Below are 16975 nucleotides of genomic sequence, written 5' to 3' on the forward strand. Positions count from 1 at the left end.
TAAAATCTTGTGTTTTCCGCCTCTTAAGTTTTTAGACTGCAGTAGCTTCCAATGTTCATATTTTTCTCTGGTACCTTAAGAACTGGGAAAATGTGCTTATAAATAGAGATTCGTATTTCATCTAGTGGAACTTCAATAGAATTCCTAAATATAGGAGTTGACAACACTGAAAAGGTGGGTCTAATTTAAGCAATGATTGAAAATAACACTAAACAAAAGTCTCTAATCTGTGTGGAAATGATGCCATCCATGTAAGCAGAGTAATGGCTTTTTATCCTTGATCTTGGAAAGAGAGACAGCAAAAAATGTGTCATAACTCTGATGGGTTCTTGGTCAAGAATGATCATATCTGAAAAACGTATTGCTAAGATTGTTACAAAGTTGTTTCTTGTAAATTGAAACAATATTAATAATTGTGTTTCTTTTTAAATTATGATAGAAAGTCTGTCTAAAGTGGTGTTCCCATATTCTGTTGAGGCATGTGAGCATACCGTGTAGTGATGGTGACAGAAATGCTGACAATATGTAATTAAAAAGTCACTTATTTTCACTGCGTACAACAAATGAAATGCCAATAGTAAGGAATAGGTTAGAGATGGGAGATGATATCCCTTTGCAAGTACCAAAGTTTATCTCTGTCGCACTATTCTGTCCAGCTACATGAAGTAACAACATAATCAGAGAAAAAACACTTCAGAAGAAGTAGTTTCAGAGAAACTCAGGAAACAGTAGCTGAACCATTGGAAGGATGATTTGTTTCCATGTGTGAGTATAAACCAAATATAAACACAGGTGTTTGGCCAAAGCTGAAGTATGTAGAAAATAACCTTGCAAAAGAAAAAGTCACTGTAAGTTGCTGGCAGTTGTTTGTGAGGCAATGCAAACACCAAGAGACTGGTGGAGAAGCCCTTTCCAGTCTCAGGGAAGAAGTGGGAAGCTGTGAGTTGGACATCATGCAGGGTAAGGGAAGGTGAGGGTGTCCTGCTTACTGCTGGAGCAGAGTTCATTTTCTTCTTAGTAGATGGTACAGTACTGTGTTTGGGATTCAGTATGAGAATAATGTTGATAACAGTCTGATGTATTGGGTTTTGCTATGTAGTGCTGACCCTAAGTTAAGGACTTTTCAGTGTCCCGTGCTCTGCTAATTAGGAGCTGTGCTGGAAGCTGTGAGGGAGCACAGCTGGGACCTGGCCAAAGGGATGTTTCATACCATAGAATATCATGTGGTTATTAGAATTATTAATATTGTTATCATATTTGGGATTATTATTATTATATTTTGTTTCAATTATTAAATTGTTCTTATCTCAGTGGATGAGGTTTACTTTTTCTTTCTAAGGTGGGGTTGGAGGGGAGTGAACAGGTAGGGCAGCTGTGTAATTAGTTGCCAGCTGCAGTTAAACTGTGACAGAGGGCCTCTAACACTTTTTTTCCCTGTTAAATCAAACTAGTTAACAGCATAGGTTTGGGGTTTTTTTTAAGAAGCTGTTTTCAGTCATTTTACTCAGGCTGTTTACAGGCCCCCAAGGAAGAGTTTACAGGTGCCAAGGTCAGGTGGGCCCATATTTTTGTTCTGATAGGATCAGAGATGTCCTATCCAGGGACTAGTCTGAAAGCTGAGCATTCTTGGGGATATCACACAGAAAGGGAAGCTGCTCATCCTGCCACCTAACAGTTTACTCAGCAGCCAATGAGGGATTTGAGGGACAAACCACATTGCAGCTATGGTGATGTAATATCGAGACAGACAGACCTAGTCTTAAAATGTGATCACAGAGGTAGTAACAGAGGTCACAGATGCAAGTCATCCTTGAATCTGACAAACAAGACAGTTCAAACATACTTTTGAATGCTTTACTGTTAATAACTTGAATTATGATGATGGGAAATCAGGCAAGGAAGGAGCCTGAAGGCATTGGCTCTGATTATCACTTGGTGCAGTTAGTTGAGTGTGGAGGAACTCATTTAAACCAAGTCAGTCACTAGCCTGTGCAGCTTCAATACATGATATTTCACGATTTCCCGTTGGAGGTCTCAGGACTCAAGTTGTCTTTTTTTTTTTCCTCTTCTCCTTACATGGTTCCATCCCGGGTCTAAAAAGCTGCTGTCATAAGAATTATTGAAGCTAAGAAGATAGTGCTTTGTACCATCTGAAAGCTTCGTAGCCTTGAGTCATATGGAGGATAAAAAGTAATCCATATTAAAGATCAGTGGTTTTTAAATCACTGAAACGCACATTTGGACTTAGAGTTGGAGGGAGAGTGATGTTTATCATTATAATGGGATTTAAAATCTAATTCCTTCTAGCCTTGTATAATGTATACATTATTTCACAAACCAGTATAAGCATGAGTGGGAAGGCTTGTGAGTTGCCAGAAGAGCTGAAATGTTAAGCAGACTGCTGTTTTGGGCGGTGTTATTTATTTATCTGGATAAACATTTCCTTTTCAAAAGAAGTTGGAAAGGATATAGAGAGTATGCATCTGTGCGACTTGGCAGCGTTCTCCAGTGGCTTCGCTGCCCATGGTTAAACACAAGGCAATTACATCTAATCTTTGTTGTATTAACAGCCGAGCATTGTCTTCTTTTTTTTTCTTTAGATTTACTTGTGCAACCTTCTTATTGTTCCTGTGGCTGGTCATGTGGAATTTAAGATATCTCTGTTGTCAGTTCTTCTCACACTGTTCGTTCCTTCAGCTGCTCCATGTATTTGAGCAACACAACATCCTCATATCCTGAAAAACTCTGTCCCTGCCCTACTGTCAGAACAAGTATATCTGTTATATCCCTTCCACCCACTTGTCAGAGTGATATCAGTCATCTTCTTCCTATGCATTCTTTCTGCTGCTCAGGGAATGCCCTTCCTGAGGTGCTCAGCAAAGCCACAACACTTTACACCTTTAAAACTTCCCTGAAGATCAGCTTCTGTGATGCTTGCAAGGAAATAGCTATGTAATCTACTGATCTGTTTTATTTATGTCATGAGTGACTCTCTCCTTCCATGGTGCCTGCAAGAAACTTGTTAATTAAATCTACTTACTTTTACTCTGGTTTTTATGAAATTCTGGATTGGCCTTCACCTGGTTGGGTGAATTCTAGGGTATCTGTATCACAATCACCTTTTGGATGCCACACTGATCTTCCTGGCTGTTTGTTGCTTGTATCCTTTGTTGCTTCTCATTAGAAACACCACCTTGCCCTGTAGATAATGAGGCTTTGCTCTTCACTTGGCTCTTCATAACTTGACCATAGGACCAAATAAGTGTAGGAGTTCACCTGTTTGGAGCTGATTATAGGCCCAGTGTATTAGGCTGGGAGCTACTCCAGGCACAATCAGTGGTTTTTGTCTCTAGCAGATGTCTCCTACAACAATTTGCAGGAATGTCTAAAACACTGTGCAGAAGGAGCTAATAGCATTTGGTGTGACTGCTGACTGTTGTCATGCTACTCCCTGCATTTTTCATGTTGTCTAATTTTCGTGTTTATAACTCCAAAAAAGTTCTATAAGATTAATGTGTGTAAAGGTTCTTGGCTTGTTACTGCTTTCTAGCAAACATAGATAGTGTTATCCACACTTCAAACAGAGAATTTCAATGTATTTTAATTGAACACAATTTTAACTTAATAGACAAGAGTAACAGCTGAAATAATTTTTTTTCTTCCTAAGAGGAGGTAAAAAATTGAATCTTTTGATAATTATACTGTGTAGTGTCATAAAGTAATACATGCAGAGATCATTTTTATTTCTGTGCTACGGATCAGATATCATTTATTTGTGGCTTGTTGTGCTTGTCGTGTCTTTCTAATGCACAAAAACCAGTGGGTCTCCCTTGTTTGCAAATTGTGACTTGTATATTTAGTGTCCTTTTCAGCAGGGCACCTCCATCTATGTGACGTTAGGCACATGCTGTGTGTCAGCAGGATCAGTGGGCTGAAGTGTAAGACGTGCCTGTTTTTCACTTGTTACCAGCCTTTCCCAAGGAAATGGTATAGCCTTGGCTATGTCAACATCCTAATTTAATACCAGTTTTAGGGCATTATCGTCTAGCATGCTAATGGTCATGTAGGTAATTAATATTTCTAGACACAATGGCAGTGTTCTTCTAATTAGTGAAGATTTCAGTTTGTTCAGTAAAAACAAACTTCAGAGTTTGAATCTCCATATTCCCTATGAGACTTGCATTGGAGCTGGAGGCTGGAGCTGCACTAATGGAACTAATTTTCTGGTTATTTTTTCTGCCACATTGGGAAAGGTTATGCAGGCACAAGTTCTGAACAGTACTGTAAGCATTAGTAATTTGCTAGATGGAAAACAAGGGAACTGTGTTTGAATACTCAGAGTTACTGCTGACTGGCTCCTTGGATGTAGTCCCTGAGTAGAAGGTGAAAGAGCCCCCAGGAGAGTACAGGTTTCTTCATTGTATTACCTGAGAGCTTTGAAGTAGAACATGCCATCAATATGGACTTTTTCTTTTCCTCTTCCAGTTCAGCTTATGATACCAAAACAAGACAGAAGGTGGCAGTGAAAAAGCTTTCAAGGCCTTTTCAATCACTTATCCATGCACGGAGGACCTATCGAGAGCTTCGGTTGCTTAAGCACATGAAGCATGAGAATGTAAGTGGAGAGTGAGTTCTTTCCCTTCAGATTTTTGTTATAAGAGTTTGCAAAATAGGCTTAATTTCAGTTAGGTTCAATCTTTTTTGAAAAGTATTTGCAACTGTCTAGTTACCCAAGATACCTGGACCCAGTCATCTGGACTTCAGAGGCTTTCAGTAACAGGCTACATTTTTATTTTAAAAATATCTAATTAAATCTTGAAGATGAGGTTAATGAAATCCAAAACAAGTGGTCCTACTTTTCCCTAACTAAACTAATAAAAGTATTTTCTTGAAAAATATACTGTTGAAACATCTTGAACCATAAGTTCAGGGGGAAAAAACCTGCTTTTTCTGGATTCGGATTCTGTCAGACACTCTTTAGGTCCCATGTAACTGAATACTGTTCTAAGTTTATGTGGTAAACAGTTGATTTCAGTGTGGTATCTGCCTGCTTAAAGGTAACTTGATGACCTGAAGCCTGAATAAAATATAGTGGATTGAAAAGTATCCTGGAGAAAGGATGCTATTAAAGTCAAAAAGAACAGAACAAGAAAACCCATGAAATTGTGCGTAATCTTAAGTATAACAATTGTATAAGGCATGTGTCAACTTTTCTGTATTGAGACATTACTTTTCCTGCCTTAATTTTTGTTTGTCTAAAATCTTGTAGTAATTATTTTTCGTAATTAATATAATTTTCTGTTGATCATGGATATAGCTGAGGTGATACCTGTATAGACCTATAGTCTTATAATATTGTGCCAGTTTTCAGGATGAACATATGTCGTATTTTTGTAAGTTTCATCCCAAAAATGCTGAGTGCCGTCAATACTAATTATATACTGCTTTGCAGATTTCTAAAAATAAAATGTCACTTCCTTCACCTTTCAGGTTATAGGACTGCTAGATGTTTTTACACCTGCAACATCAATAGAAAATTTTAACGAAGTGTAAGTAAAATTTTAAAATCATTCTGACTAGTTACAAAATAAGCACATACCACTCTGGTTTTAAAAAGGAAGTACATACATTTCTATTCTAATAGACTTGCAGCAGAGTTGGCTTTGTAAAAACCTTTTTGCGACTTTTCCACAAAAGAGGTTGCAGGAACATGGACCTCATTTTTGTACATTTTAAATGATAATTAATAAGATTATAGGTATATAGTGAGTGGTTTAATGCTGCATAAGTTCCAGTAAACTTAAAACTTTTTCAGTTCAATTATGTGTTAGCTGTAGATTATTTTTTCACAGATAGACAGGATAGTTCAGGAATGCAGGAAAGTATTCTGTTGCTTAACTGAGACAAGGTAAATTCAGGCTAGAGTCCTGACTAACCCAAGATTAGGTATATTTTGGTGCTACTAAAAGACACAATTTATGCTGAGTTCCTCTTGGTTTACATAATGTATAAGCTCTTAGGTAAACAATTTAGCAGAAGAAATAGTAATTCATCTGGTTTTGTCTCCATGGAAATTAGTGGCCAAACCCCTTTGACTCTGGGGCAAAATTACACAAATGGGAACTGGGTATGACAGATATATTCTTTTATCCCAGTGCTGTTTTTGGAAAGAATCAACATTTCTGCAAAATTTGTCAAAAAATAAAACTTCCAGTGGGAACAAGTAGGGAAGTTACACAAAACACTCCAACCACTCCAACCAATCTAATGTTAATCTCCATCCTCCATCATCAGATATATCAAGGCCTTGCAGGTCTAGTATTTTCAGTGCCTCAGGCTCCCATTTTGGTCTTGAGTGAGGCTTCTTCTTTGTCAAAAAATACACTGCATCACTGGTGTATTGTGTCATGGAGAAAACAGAGGTAAAAGCTTTTAATATACTGTAAGGACTTTTCTTTTTCATTATACCAAATCTCATAGCAGTGATTGCATTATTAAAGCTCATAGTTGATTTAAAGGATATAAACTGTGTTATTAGACAGTAGAAAAAGAACCTACATGAGCGTATGTAGATATTCTTTATATGTGTTTCTTCTAGAAGGATTTACATTCTGCCATTCTTAAATGAGGTGTGTTTCCTTGTTTTCTTCTCCCTGTTTTATTTTCACAGGTATCTTGTGACAAATTTAATGGGCGCTGACCTGAATAACATTGTGAAGTGCCAGAAGTTAACAGATGATCATATACAGTTTCTCATCTATCAGTTACTTCGAGGTCTTAAGGTACTGGCTGAGTGCAGGAGTTTTAGAGTCAACAATCTAAATGTTGCAGTAATGACTGTTTCATTGCAATGACAGTATGTAAAGACTTTTTTTTTTCATGTCTTAGGAGTGCACAGGTAGCAGCAATTATTTCAGAAATTATCTGATAATTTTTCTAACCAGAAATAAACCCCCAAGCCTGTCAATGTTTATATGCACAATACATGTGAATACTCCTCTTGAATGTTAAGTTTAGATCAGTTCTATTTAAGTTACTATCGCAGGACAATCACTTGCTATATAGTGTCTCAAAAATTCTGAAAAATGTGAAATGGATAAAGAACAATATGGTGAGTAACTCATATTTTTGCTTTGAAAGACATAAGCCAGTTTGAAAAACCACAGTCCTGATTTTGGTAGAGAGTGCCACATAGGTGAAGAGATAACCAGGTCAGTTGAGTCCTTGGGGAAATGTCTGGAAGTAGAAATTTATCCCAGCCGTGTACAATGTTGCACACAATCACTTAGGATTTACTCTACCTGTGAAGTCATTGTTTCCTATAATTGTACCAGTTTAAATTTATACAGTTAGATAACACAGGTGACTGGCAATGAAAACGCAGCATGATTTCCTTCCAAAAGAATCAAAATACATATAATTTTGCTGATGTCAAACATGTAAGTGTCTATTAACAGGTGAAGAAGTAGGTAATATTTCCCATTACTGGGTGCTAAGTTTTTTCTCAGACCAGTGTAGATTTTCCCAGGTATAAGCAAACAGAAAAGAGAGGAATCAGCTGCTTTAGTAGCTAACTGAACAGTAATTGATATTTTAGACACAGAAAATAATTATATGTTTGAAAGCAAGCCATGGTAAATACTGGCTCTGAAATATACTTATTACATGATTTTCAGCAAGTCACCTTGTGCCTGAGACAGTAGTTCTTATTCATGCATGCACGTTCTGTCAATTTAAGTGCAGATTTTAGTGAATAAAAATTGCAAAACTGAGGCCTTAATTATTTTGTCTCATTTACGTAAGCTAATAGCTTAATTATGAAGATGGATTCTGGCATTAATTATCCAGCTTGAGGTTTTGTTTATAAGTCTATCTTTTGTGTCAGAGCTGAATCATAGTAAGAATTGTACTCTAAGTGAATATTAACTTCAGAAATGCACTCAGGTGCATTTCTGGCTCTGTTTCAAAGAGAAGTGACTTGTCTTTTCTGGAATTGAAATTCCAGTTGAACATTTGATCATGTATATCTCCTCATATCTATGCTGGAGTCACTGCAACTTGTATTCACATATCTGAGTATGCTTTGGGCCTGCTGGTGGTGGTGGGTGTGTTCAGCAGTGTGGAGCACAGGCTTTGCATCCTGCAGAAGCTGAATGAGCAGTCAGTGTCAGTGTGGAGCTGCAGTTTGCCAGGCTTCTGAGCTGGCTGGTAGACCACTGCTTGGTGGCACTGAGAGGAGCTCTTGTGGTTGTCTCAGCAGAGCAGGGGCACGGCTCCTTCTGTCACAAGCAATAGTTTGGTTTCGTCTTCATGGAGCCACTTGCAGCTGTTGTGAGGAGCACTGAGAGGTGGCCTTGCCTTCTGATAAATGGTGCTTAGGTCTGGAACACGGAGAATGCCCTTGTGTTTTCTTTGGCTTTCCCAGTTGCTATACAGATTTTGCATATAATCACTGCTCCTAAAAAAGGTGAATTCACATCTAGAGAATAAAACAGAACATTTTCAAGGTCTTGCTGATGTTGATAAGTAACATGATAGATAAATTTTCTGTTAATCCTGAGAAGGGAATGATAGGCAATGACAGAATAAGCTTTTCTCAATCTTCGATTTTAAATGTTTTATGTAAAATAGCAGAAACACTAAATAGCCATGGAAATACTGCTTTGGGTCTCTGCTTTGAAAGTGGACCTGAAGTAATGCTGTGGCCTAGGTGGGTATTTTGGTCTCTTACATGATGTTGTCACCTTCCCATACTGTGACTTCACTGAGACACTAGCTGATCAACATGTTCCAGCTAAGACTGGAACAAATTCCAGATTGGAAAGAAACTTTCAACAGAAGAATCACTGCAAGTGCTTTCTTTCGTGGTGGAATCTAGTAACTCATGATTACCTTTCTTGAAATATCCAGTTCTGGATAAGACAAAACAGGGAGGTTTTGAAGTTTGACATACCTCTGATCTGAAAATGTGGTGTGACGTAAGTAAAACAGTCAGTCTCAGAAACAAAAGAATAAGACAAGTGACTTCTACCTCCCTTCACCTCTAAATTCAAATCTTACCTTTTTTTTCTTTTTTGTTTCACAGTATATTCACTCAGCTGGAATCATCCACCGGGTGAGTTCACTCATTGGTGTAATAAAAATGAAGGGAACGTGTCCCTCTGTGCATCAAGTGTGTTACTAAGAAATAGTTACAATATACTTTAAAAGGTTAAAATAGTACTTGACTACCCGTGTTCTGCCACAGGACCTGAAGCCCAGCAACCTAGCCGTAAATGAAGACTGTGAATTGAGGGTAAGTATCATGTTGTTGTAATGAAGAACGTTGTAAAAGCTCTCAAGATGACAGTTTTCTGAGAAAACATTAGCTACTATTTTTGTTTCTGAATCCATTAATTTCAACTGTTTGCTACTGTTCCTCTGCTGGCGTAGAAAAACCATTTCCATGAACATGTGTTTTCTCCCAAATGCTAATTTAATATGAATGTAAGAATCTTTGCAAAATGTTCATCCCTATGTACCCCACAGATGGTGGGGGTAATAATTAGCTTATAATAGCTAGTAATTTGGCCCACGAGTGAGTACTTAACTGAGTATATCTTGGAAGGCTGACCTGTGATATGTATCTGCATCTGCCATGTTTAGATGAAACCTTATAAAAACTTTCATTTTTGTATCTGTAGAACATATAAGCCAAATTAAATAATGATGGCAAAAAATATACCAGTATTACCAGTTACAGGCAGTAAAAAAACAAACAAAAAAAAACAACCAACCAAAAAAAACCCTGTAATCCATGCTTCTCAGATGCTATTTTAATATACACATCTAAATAAATACATGTCTTTCTGTGTTTGTGTGATACAATATTGCATAATAAACATGAGACTCAGGAAAAGGAAAAGATGTCCTGTAGCTTTCTAAGCCTTTAAACCTAAGAATGAGAAATTTAGCATTTCACCATGACAGCCAGAAACATCTTTCTCCCTGTTTCTAATACTCTGATGTAATCACTTTATTCCAGCTGCGAGGGATTTAAGAAAAGACTCCAAATACTACAAGATCAGCAAAAAATCACAATAGTGAATAAGAGCAGTGCAGTTAGGTTCTTGCACTAATCCGGATTCGTGGTGAGAAACTGTAGTTCCTGTTTGGTTCAGTGACACTTGCAGATGCTCAGCAAGTTTCATTATTATCTCTTTAATGTCTTCATGCATATATGTTCAGCATCTGTGAAATTTTATGGGTCATCTGTTTCTGATCATGCACTCTAAAATGTGTACTGTATTTTTGTACTGTAAGTAAAGGAGACTTTTACTGGTTTTCTTCTATTATTGTGCTATCTGTGCACCTCCCTGCCTAGCATTTGTTATGCCACTCTCTGCTTTGTTTATATATGTAGCTTTACTTCCTCAAATTATTTTTAATAGGACAAACTAGTAGATATTTCCAAGTACGAACAAAAATGAACTAGAAACAGAAAGAAGGAAAATGTGTGTGTACAATACTTGATAGAAGGGTTCAGCTGTTAGGGAAAAATATTGCAAAAACCCTTATAAATATAAGAGCATTAGTGTTTAAGTTTCACGCCATTGTTTGTGCCTTGTTTGCCTCATACATTTTTCTTTCCCTATTTAAGAAATACATTATGCTTTTAAAGTATATTATAGATAAGGATGTTAATGTGTTATTTATATCTTAATATTTTTATTTAGGCTTTTCATATCTTTTAATTGGATTATAACAGGAGTTTTGAGTGAACCTCTTGAAATTTTCTTATTGCCAATGAAAAGGATTAGCCATCAGCTTAATAAATAATCCTGGATCTCATCACAGGAGATATTCAATGGTCTTATTCACATTTTTATGTGAAGAGATGCTAGCTAGCTCAGATGACTGACTTAACAGCATTGAGGCTCAGATGGTACACTTTCACAGCAGACTCTCTTAGAGCTAGGGTCCATAATTAGTGGGACATAGACTAATCAGAGAATAGAATAGAAAGCAAAGATGAACAGAAAAAAATCAATTGAAATAACTTCCCATCAATGTAAACTAAGCAAGGGAAAGCATATGGAGGGGAACATTTTGCAATCGAGCCTATCTGTACCTAAACAGAGCTCCTTTGTTACTTTGGTGTGCAAATTCTACCAAAAACAGATGGTACATGATTTAAATCTACCTTTTTATGCGGGATATATGTATCTCTCCTAGTGGCATTGGGTTGATGTGTGATTTGGGTAAATGCTTAGACATAAGAGGGAAACAACAGAAATTCTGCAGATTTGTGATCAGCTTGTGTGGTCTTGAAATGGCTGCTGGCACTTGCTGTTGGCGTTTTACACAAACATTCCCACTTGATAATAGTGTTTCATTTTTTATAGCAACAGTGCTTATTTTTAGCAAATGAATGTCGATGGAAAATGTAAAGTTTACCTTAGAGGACAAAGGGCCAGGCTCATTGTAGTGGAAGCATCTTTATGCAGACCCCTAGGCTACAGGGATACAGCAGGGAGAGCAGATGAGCTCATCTGCTCAGTGCTCCTGTTTTACTTCACCAATAGTGAGGGACTATGGTAAACTCAGAAATGAGTAATGGGGAAAATCAGGACCTCTAACAAAAGTGAAAGGGGATTTTTAAAAATTATTATTTTATTTTTATTCTGTAGATTTTAGACTTTGGTTTAGCTCGACAAACTGATGATGAAATGACTGGATATGTTGCAACAAGATGGTACAGAGCTCCAGAAATTATGTTAAATTGGATGCACTACAATCAAACAGGTAAATTGTGAAGGCTTGCATTTTGCTACAGCTGGATGGAGTGATAGTTTTAAACCAAGAGGAAATTGTGTTTAAGGATCACTTTGATTCATTGTACACATTTCTCTCTCTGTTTTTTGGCAGTTGACATATGGTCGGTCGGATGTATCATGGCAGAGCTACTGAAAGGGAAGGCTCTATTTCCAGGAAATGATTGTATCCTTAATATAAAACTTAAAATGCAGCTATAAAAATACTCTCTAATTCTTCCTTTTTTTCCTAAGGAATTGAGTGTTTCTATGGAAATGTTTTTGAGGTCACAAACTGGTAAAAGAGTAAAAAATTTGCTAATCTTTCAGTTCAGTGTGTATATGACAACTGAATATGAGACCCACTGCTAGGATAAAAACCAGTAACAGATGTTCCTAAACAACAATAAGTTATATTTATTCTTTGTTGTGTATCTGTATTTAAATAATAAACTAGTTACAACAGAGCAGACTTCTTCCATGTGTAGATCTTATTGAAATAACACATGCTAAAACTGAAGCTGAGTAAAGGCACTATTTTTTCATCAGCTAATACGGTTTTTAAAAATAGAACTGCTTTTAGGCTGGAAGTTCCTAAAATGCAAATGAGTTAACTTTTAAATAAAAAGTAAATTAATTGGCCTACTGTGTCCTGTTATTAAAAAAAGCCAGCAAGTTCCAGAAATGCCACAGGAGCAACAAAACCCTCTCTTTTCTGCAGCACTGTGCTGTGGTCCCTGATGGAGCATCAGGGATTTCCATTGGTGTTTCCTGTGCTAGCAGGAGAAAAAGAAAAAAAGAGATGTTGCTGAGGAGAGCAGTAAAATAATAAAAGAAAACTGAAGAAAAACACATAAAAGGGATGAGGAAACAACTGCATCAGAGGAGAAAAGCTTTTAATATAAGAAACAAAGGCACATTCTTCTGTACTAAATATTGACATTTCTTGCAACTCCAAAACCCCTCAAAAAAGCAAATACTTCTGCTAAAACTAAGCTATTGCCAGGTGCAAAACATCATGACGTTAGAATTGCCTGGAATACTGTTAAGAGAGCTTGAGACCAAGTCTCTCTGCTGACCTTTCTATTGTGCTCAGCATCATTAGACTCTATTGTAACCACAGGCATTCTCCAGGTGTTCATCATATGGAGATGACTGTTCCCCAGACTGTTTAATTACATGATACATGGTATTTGGAAAAATCAATACATCTAGTTTTCAAGAACTCAGATTTTTTTTTTTTTTTGCTGTTATAAAATATTGTCTGTAGTTGTATGATTACATCAATTTAAATAAAGCTGTAAAATAACCTTGAGTCTCTATAAAAAATGTATTATACAGGTCATCTATGACAATGAGAAATGAACATTTTCAAAGTTTTAATCTTGAGAACAATATAAAACAGATTTTTAAAGCTACAAAATAACTTTTTACTCGCCAGTCTTAAGATTAGTCGTCTAGCCCTGTGTGCTGTATCATACTGGACTGATCTTCAGAAATCCCTTAGATTGCTGAAACATAAATGTGCTATTAAGGTTAAGCTTAAGAATACTAAATTGGGAACTAGGACAGAAAAGCAATATTTTTCATGCAGCTGACGTACCTGACAGATTAATCTGGTACAGTAGAGAATTTGATACTCCAGGACTAGGCTTAAGCAGGTATGAATTTGTATCTTTCCATGGACTGTGGTAGAATTTTCTTGCTGAATACTTTTAGACATCTTAGTTATGTACATGGAAGCTCATTAATTGTCTAAACCCAGAGGGACCATATGCTGTTTATTTCCCTGAAATAATGAAGATATCGATCAACTAAAGAGAATAATGGAAGTTGTGGGCACACCCAGTTCTGAACTTCTGAAGAAGATATCATCAGAACATGTGAGTTCACAGCTTCATTTGGTTAACTGACATTCTTTCCCTAATTGGCATCATATGTCACTGACTGTGTTACACAGATATTCTGATTTGGAAATGAGCAAACACCTTAAAATTGTCTGGTTTTTGCTGCTAGAATGCCACCATTAAAAAAAAGTTCTTTTTGGAGGTATCCAGACCCCTTGTCTGTCAGCTGGATTAATTTTGATACTTGTTCTCATGTACTCAGTTTTTGAAAGGAGTTAAGCAAATAGTCCTGATGATCATTTAATTTGTTGCTATTCTTATAATAAAAAAAATTCAAACTCATGCTCAGCTCAGAGCATTATATTGTTGTTATTAAAGCTGATGTCTGTAATTGTCATGGTTTCCATTGTTGTAAGGATTCTAAACAGAGATATCAGAATCCAATAATGTGTGTTCTGCATGAGTTAGATCCCTAATTTGAAAATCATATTTATTTGTCTCTGAATCCTTGCATGAGGTCTACTTCCCTGATAATATCCATAGTTAAGAGTGTGCTTTTTAAATCTGCATGTGACTTCTTTAGAAAAATAATCTAGTAAATGAACAATTTCTACTTTGTTTCTTTGCTAAAGCTGTACTTGAAGGATTTACTGTAAGCAATAAGCATGGATATCCAGCTGTGAGGAATGAGATGTGGTATTGATTGATAAAGGCAGGTGATGAGCACAGTGTAAAAGTTTAGATAGACAAGAACACGCAGATACCTCCCTAGCTGCAGCTGTTATCTTATACCTTTTCTGTATACACTTCAGACTAATACTAATAGCTATTTTTCACCTTGTGTGTATATTGATGGGTTTCCTTTGACCTTACTAATGAGTACATTAGTGGGTTAAGTAAGCAGGAGCAGTAGGAGAGCCAGAACAATGCTATATTTCTGGAAGGTCCACGCATAATGGAACTTCATCAGCCAAAGCACAGTCCCAGAGGTTTTGAGTACCCAGCACCTGGGAATGGCTGGGGCAGGAGGCTAACTAAGCATCCATCCTTTTACCAGGGACTGCATCAACCAGCAAATCTCATACTGTGCTGTCCTACGCATAGGTCCTTTTATAGTCTTGTAGGTCCTTATGTAGCCTTTGTGTATTGTTATTAGATACTACAGTTTTTCAGAGTAGTGTATACAAATGTGTGATTTACCCACAACTAGTAAGATTCTGAACTTTTGATCATGGGATTAAGCACTTTAATTATTTACTGGAAGTAGTATCTGCTTTTGTCTTTTAATTTGTTGTGTTTCAGAGCATACCTGAGTGAGCTATGGGAGTCCTGAAACTGTTTTGCTGGGACTAATTATAACTTTAAAGCACAGGGAGAATACAAAAACCAGGTTAATGAATGGGAGTGCTGCTAGGTCACCTCTGGGCTGCTGCTGCCTGGTTAGAGGAGCAATGTCAAAGGATGTGCATACCTTGCTTGGAGGTAATTGCCACTTGCAAGGAGGTTCCTTCATTGTAGTTCTTCTTCATCATGTAGTTTTGCCTTATTGTTTAGATATTTCTTAATGCAACTTGCAGTCATGGACAATTTGTAACATTCCTCTAACAGCAAGGTCAGAGATTTGCTGAAATGCCAAGCATATTTTTAGTTATAAGTAGAGGATTAAAGAATTGGAAACTGAAAGATCAGCCACATGGGATGTTTCAGCACAAGTTACTGAGGTATTTTGTATTTCAGAATAATTTAAACATCTGGATTCTGTTGGTTGGGTTTCTGTGGTGAATATATAAGCAGAGGGGACAGGTTGGTAAGTATACTTTGATAGGTCTATGTTGTTTTCAAAGGACTTCTGGGCAAGGTTGGAGGTAATTTTCACTGTATCTTGTTCAATCATGTTTGGATTAGTGATATTGATTGATGTCCATAGAGAAACAAATAATCCACAAATCCACAGATATTTGTCATAAGATAAATCTACCTTGTTTCTGCCCTAATTTATAGCTTTCATGCAAGAATGTGTGATAGCGCTCTTTTGCCCTGCAGTTCATATATATATACACGCATATATATATATATATGTAAACTAATGTCCTGGAAGACTTAGCTCCAATAAGAGCAGCACACCTTGACCTTCTAGGAGGTGTTAGCTGCCTTTATGAACCTTAGGGGCAGAAAATGGGTGCAGCAAAGCCTCTGTTTGATTTTTAAGTGTTTAAACATCCTCCTCTGCCTGACAGGCTACAGCTGCTTAGAAGAAATCATCCTTTAACAAAGCCTGACTGCTGTCAACTCCCATAATAAAAAGGGAAAATACTAGTATCATTTTAAAGAGTTGGGGATGTAATGTATAAAGGCTTTCTTCCTTTTGTAAGACTCTTAAATATGTCTCTAATGGCAGTCTAGAGTTTTGTTAGAATATGCTTACATCTTACAAGAAGCAGAAAAAGTAAATGTATCTGCCTTGTTAAACTAGAACACAGTTTGAAAAGAGGCTTTGTTATGTAATGATTTAAAATATCTTTACATCAGTTCATCGTAGCTGCAGAAATAAAGATGATGGCTGAGAGACAACAGTGTAGGGAACAGGATCTGTTTCCCAAGTGTGGTTGTAGGATTGCACAGGTGATATGCCACAGTATTTTATAGTCACTTCTTTAAAGTCCAGAAGGTAACTCCACAATTCTCTTATCTCACTTGAAGCCATGGAGCTGCTTAGTATGAACCACTTTATTTCCATTGCTGTCTTGAGTAGGCCAAGGATGCTTAGTTAGCCTTCTGCAGATAGTGTCCTTCTAAAAGGATTGCTAAGTGAGAGAGACATCTGTGTAACACAAATATGTTTTAAAAGGATTAAGGCTTGTTCAAATACCAGCTGGGGTTTTTTATGGATTTGGAAATAGCCATTTGCTTTTTTTTTTAACTGTTCCGTTTCAGAATTCCCTGTTCTGTCTGATCCCAACCCTTAGGACCAGCATTCAACCTTTTCTTTTGCTGCCCTGTCTGCCTCAGCCTAGAAATTTGCAGCTCACTTGATGTCAGGCTCCACACTGACCCTACGTGAGCTGTGATAATACAGTATGGTACTGTACTATAGTATAGTACAGAATGTGGATCCGGTGTGCAGGTAGGCTTTTCCTGGCTGAGTTTGGGTGAACCTTTCACAGCCACAGTGACAAGACAAGCTGATAAACATCTGAAAATCTATTCCAGGGGAGTAGACTTTGGTTAGTGAAGCTACTGTTGAAAAAAAGGAGAGGAGGGAAGGCTGCAGTTTGAATGATACCATTTTGCTGAAGGTAACTGGAAGATGATTAGGTTGCAATTTCTGATTGAACG

General features: G+C 37.1%; 1 protein-coding gene across 2 annotated transcripts in view; it reads left to right on the top strand.

The window, feature by feature from the left end:
- The window catches only part of MAPK11 (mitogen-activated protein kinase 11), a 32468-nt gene that overhangs the window by 9577 nt on the left and 5916 nt on the right, over positions 1–16975 (top strand). For both annotated transcript variants that reach the window (XM_027679210.1, XM_027679211.1), the window contains exons 2-9: positions 4486–4615; positions 5491–5549; positions 6671–6782; positions 9086–9115; positions 9248–9295; positions 11670–11784; positions 11908–11979; positions 13596–13675. In XM_027679210.1, the coding sequence (XP_027535011.1) occupies positions 4486–4615; positions 5491–5549; positions 6671–6782; positions 9086–9115; positions 9248–9295; positions 11670–11784; positions 11908–11979; positions 13596–13675 (646 nt within the window). The remainder of the gene's footprint in view (positions 1–4485; positions 4616–5490; positions 5550–6670; positions 6783–9085; positions 9116–9247; positions 9296–11669; positions 11785–11907; positions 11980–13595; positions 13676–16975) is intronic.

Source organism: Neopelma chrysocephalum, unplaced genomic scaffold (assembly GCF_003984885.1).
Source record: "Neopelma chrysocephalum unplaced genomic scaffold, ASM398488v2 Primary Assembly neopelma1_45, whole genome shotgun sequence".
Lineage (NCBI taxonomy): Eukaryota > Metazoa > Chordata > Aves > Passeriformes > Pipridae > Neopelma > Neopelma chrysocephalum.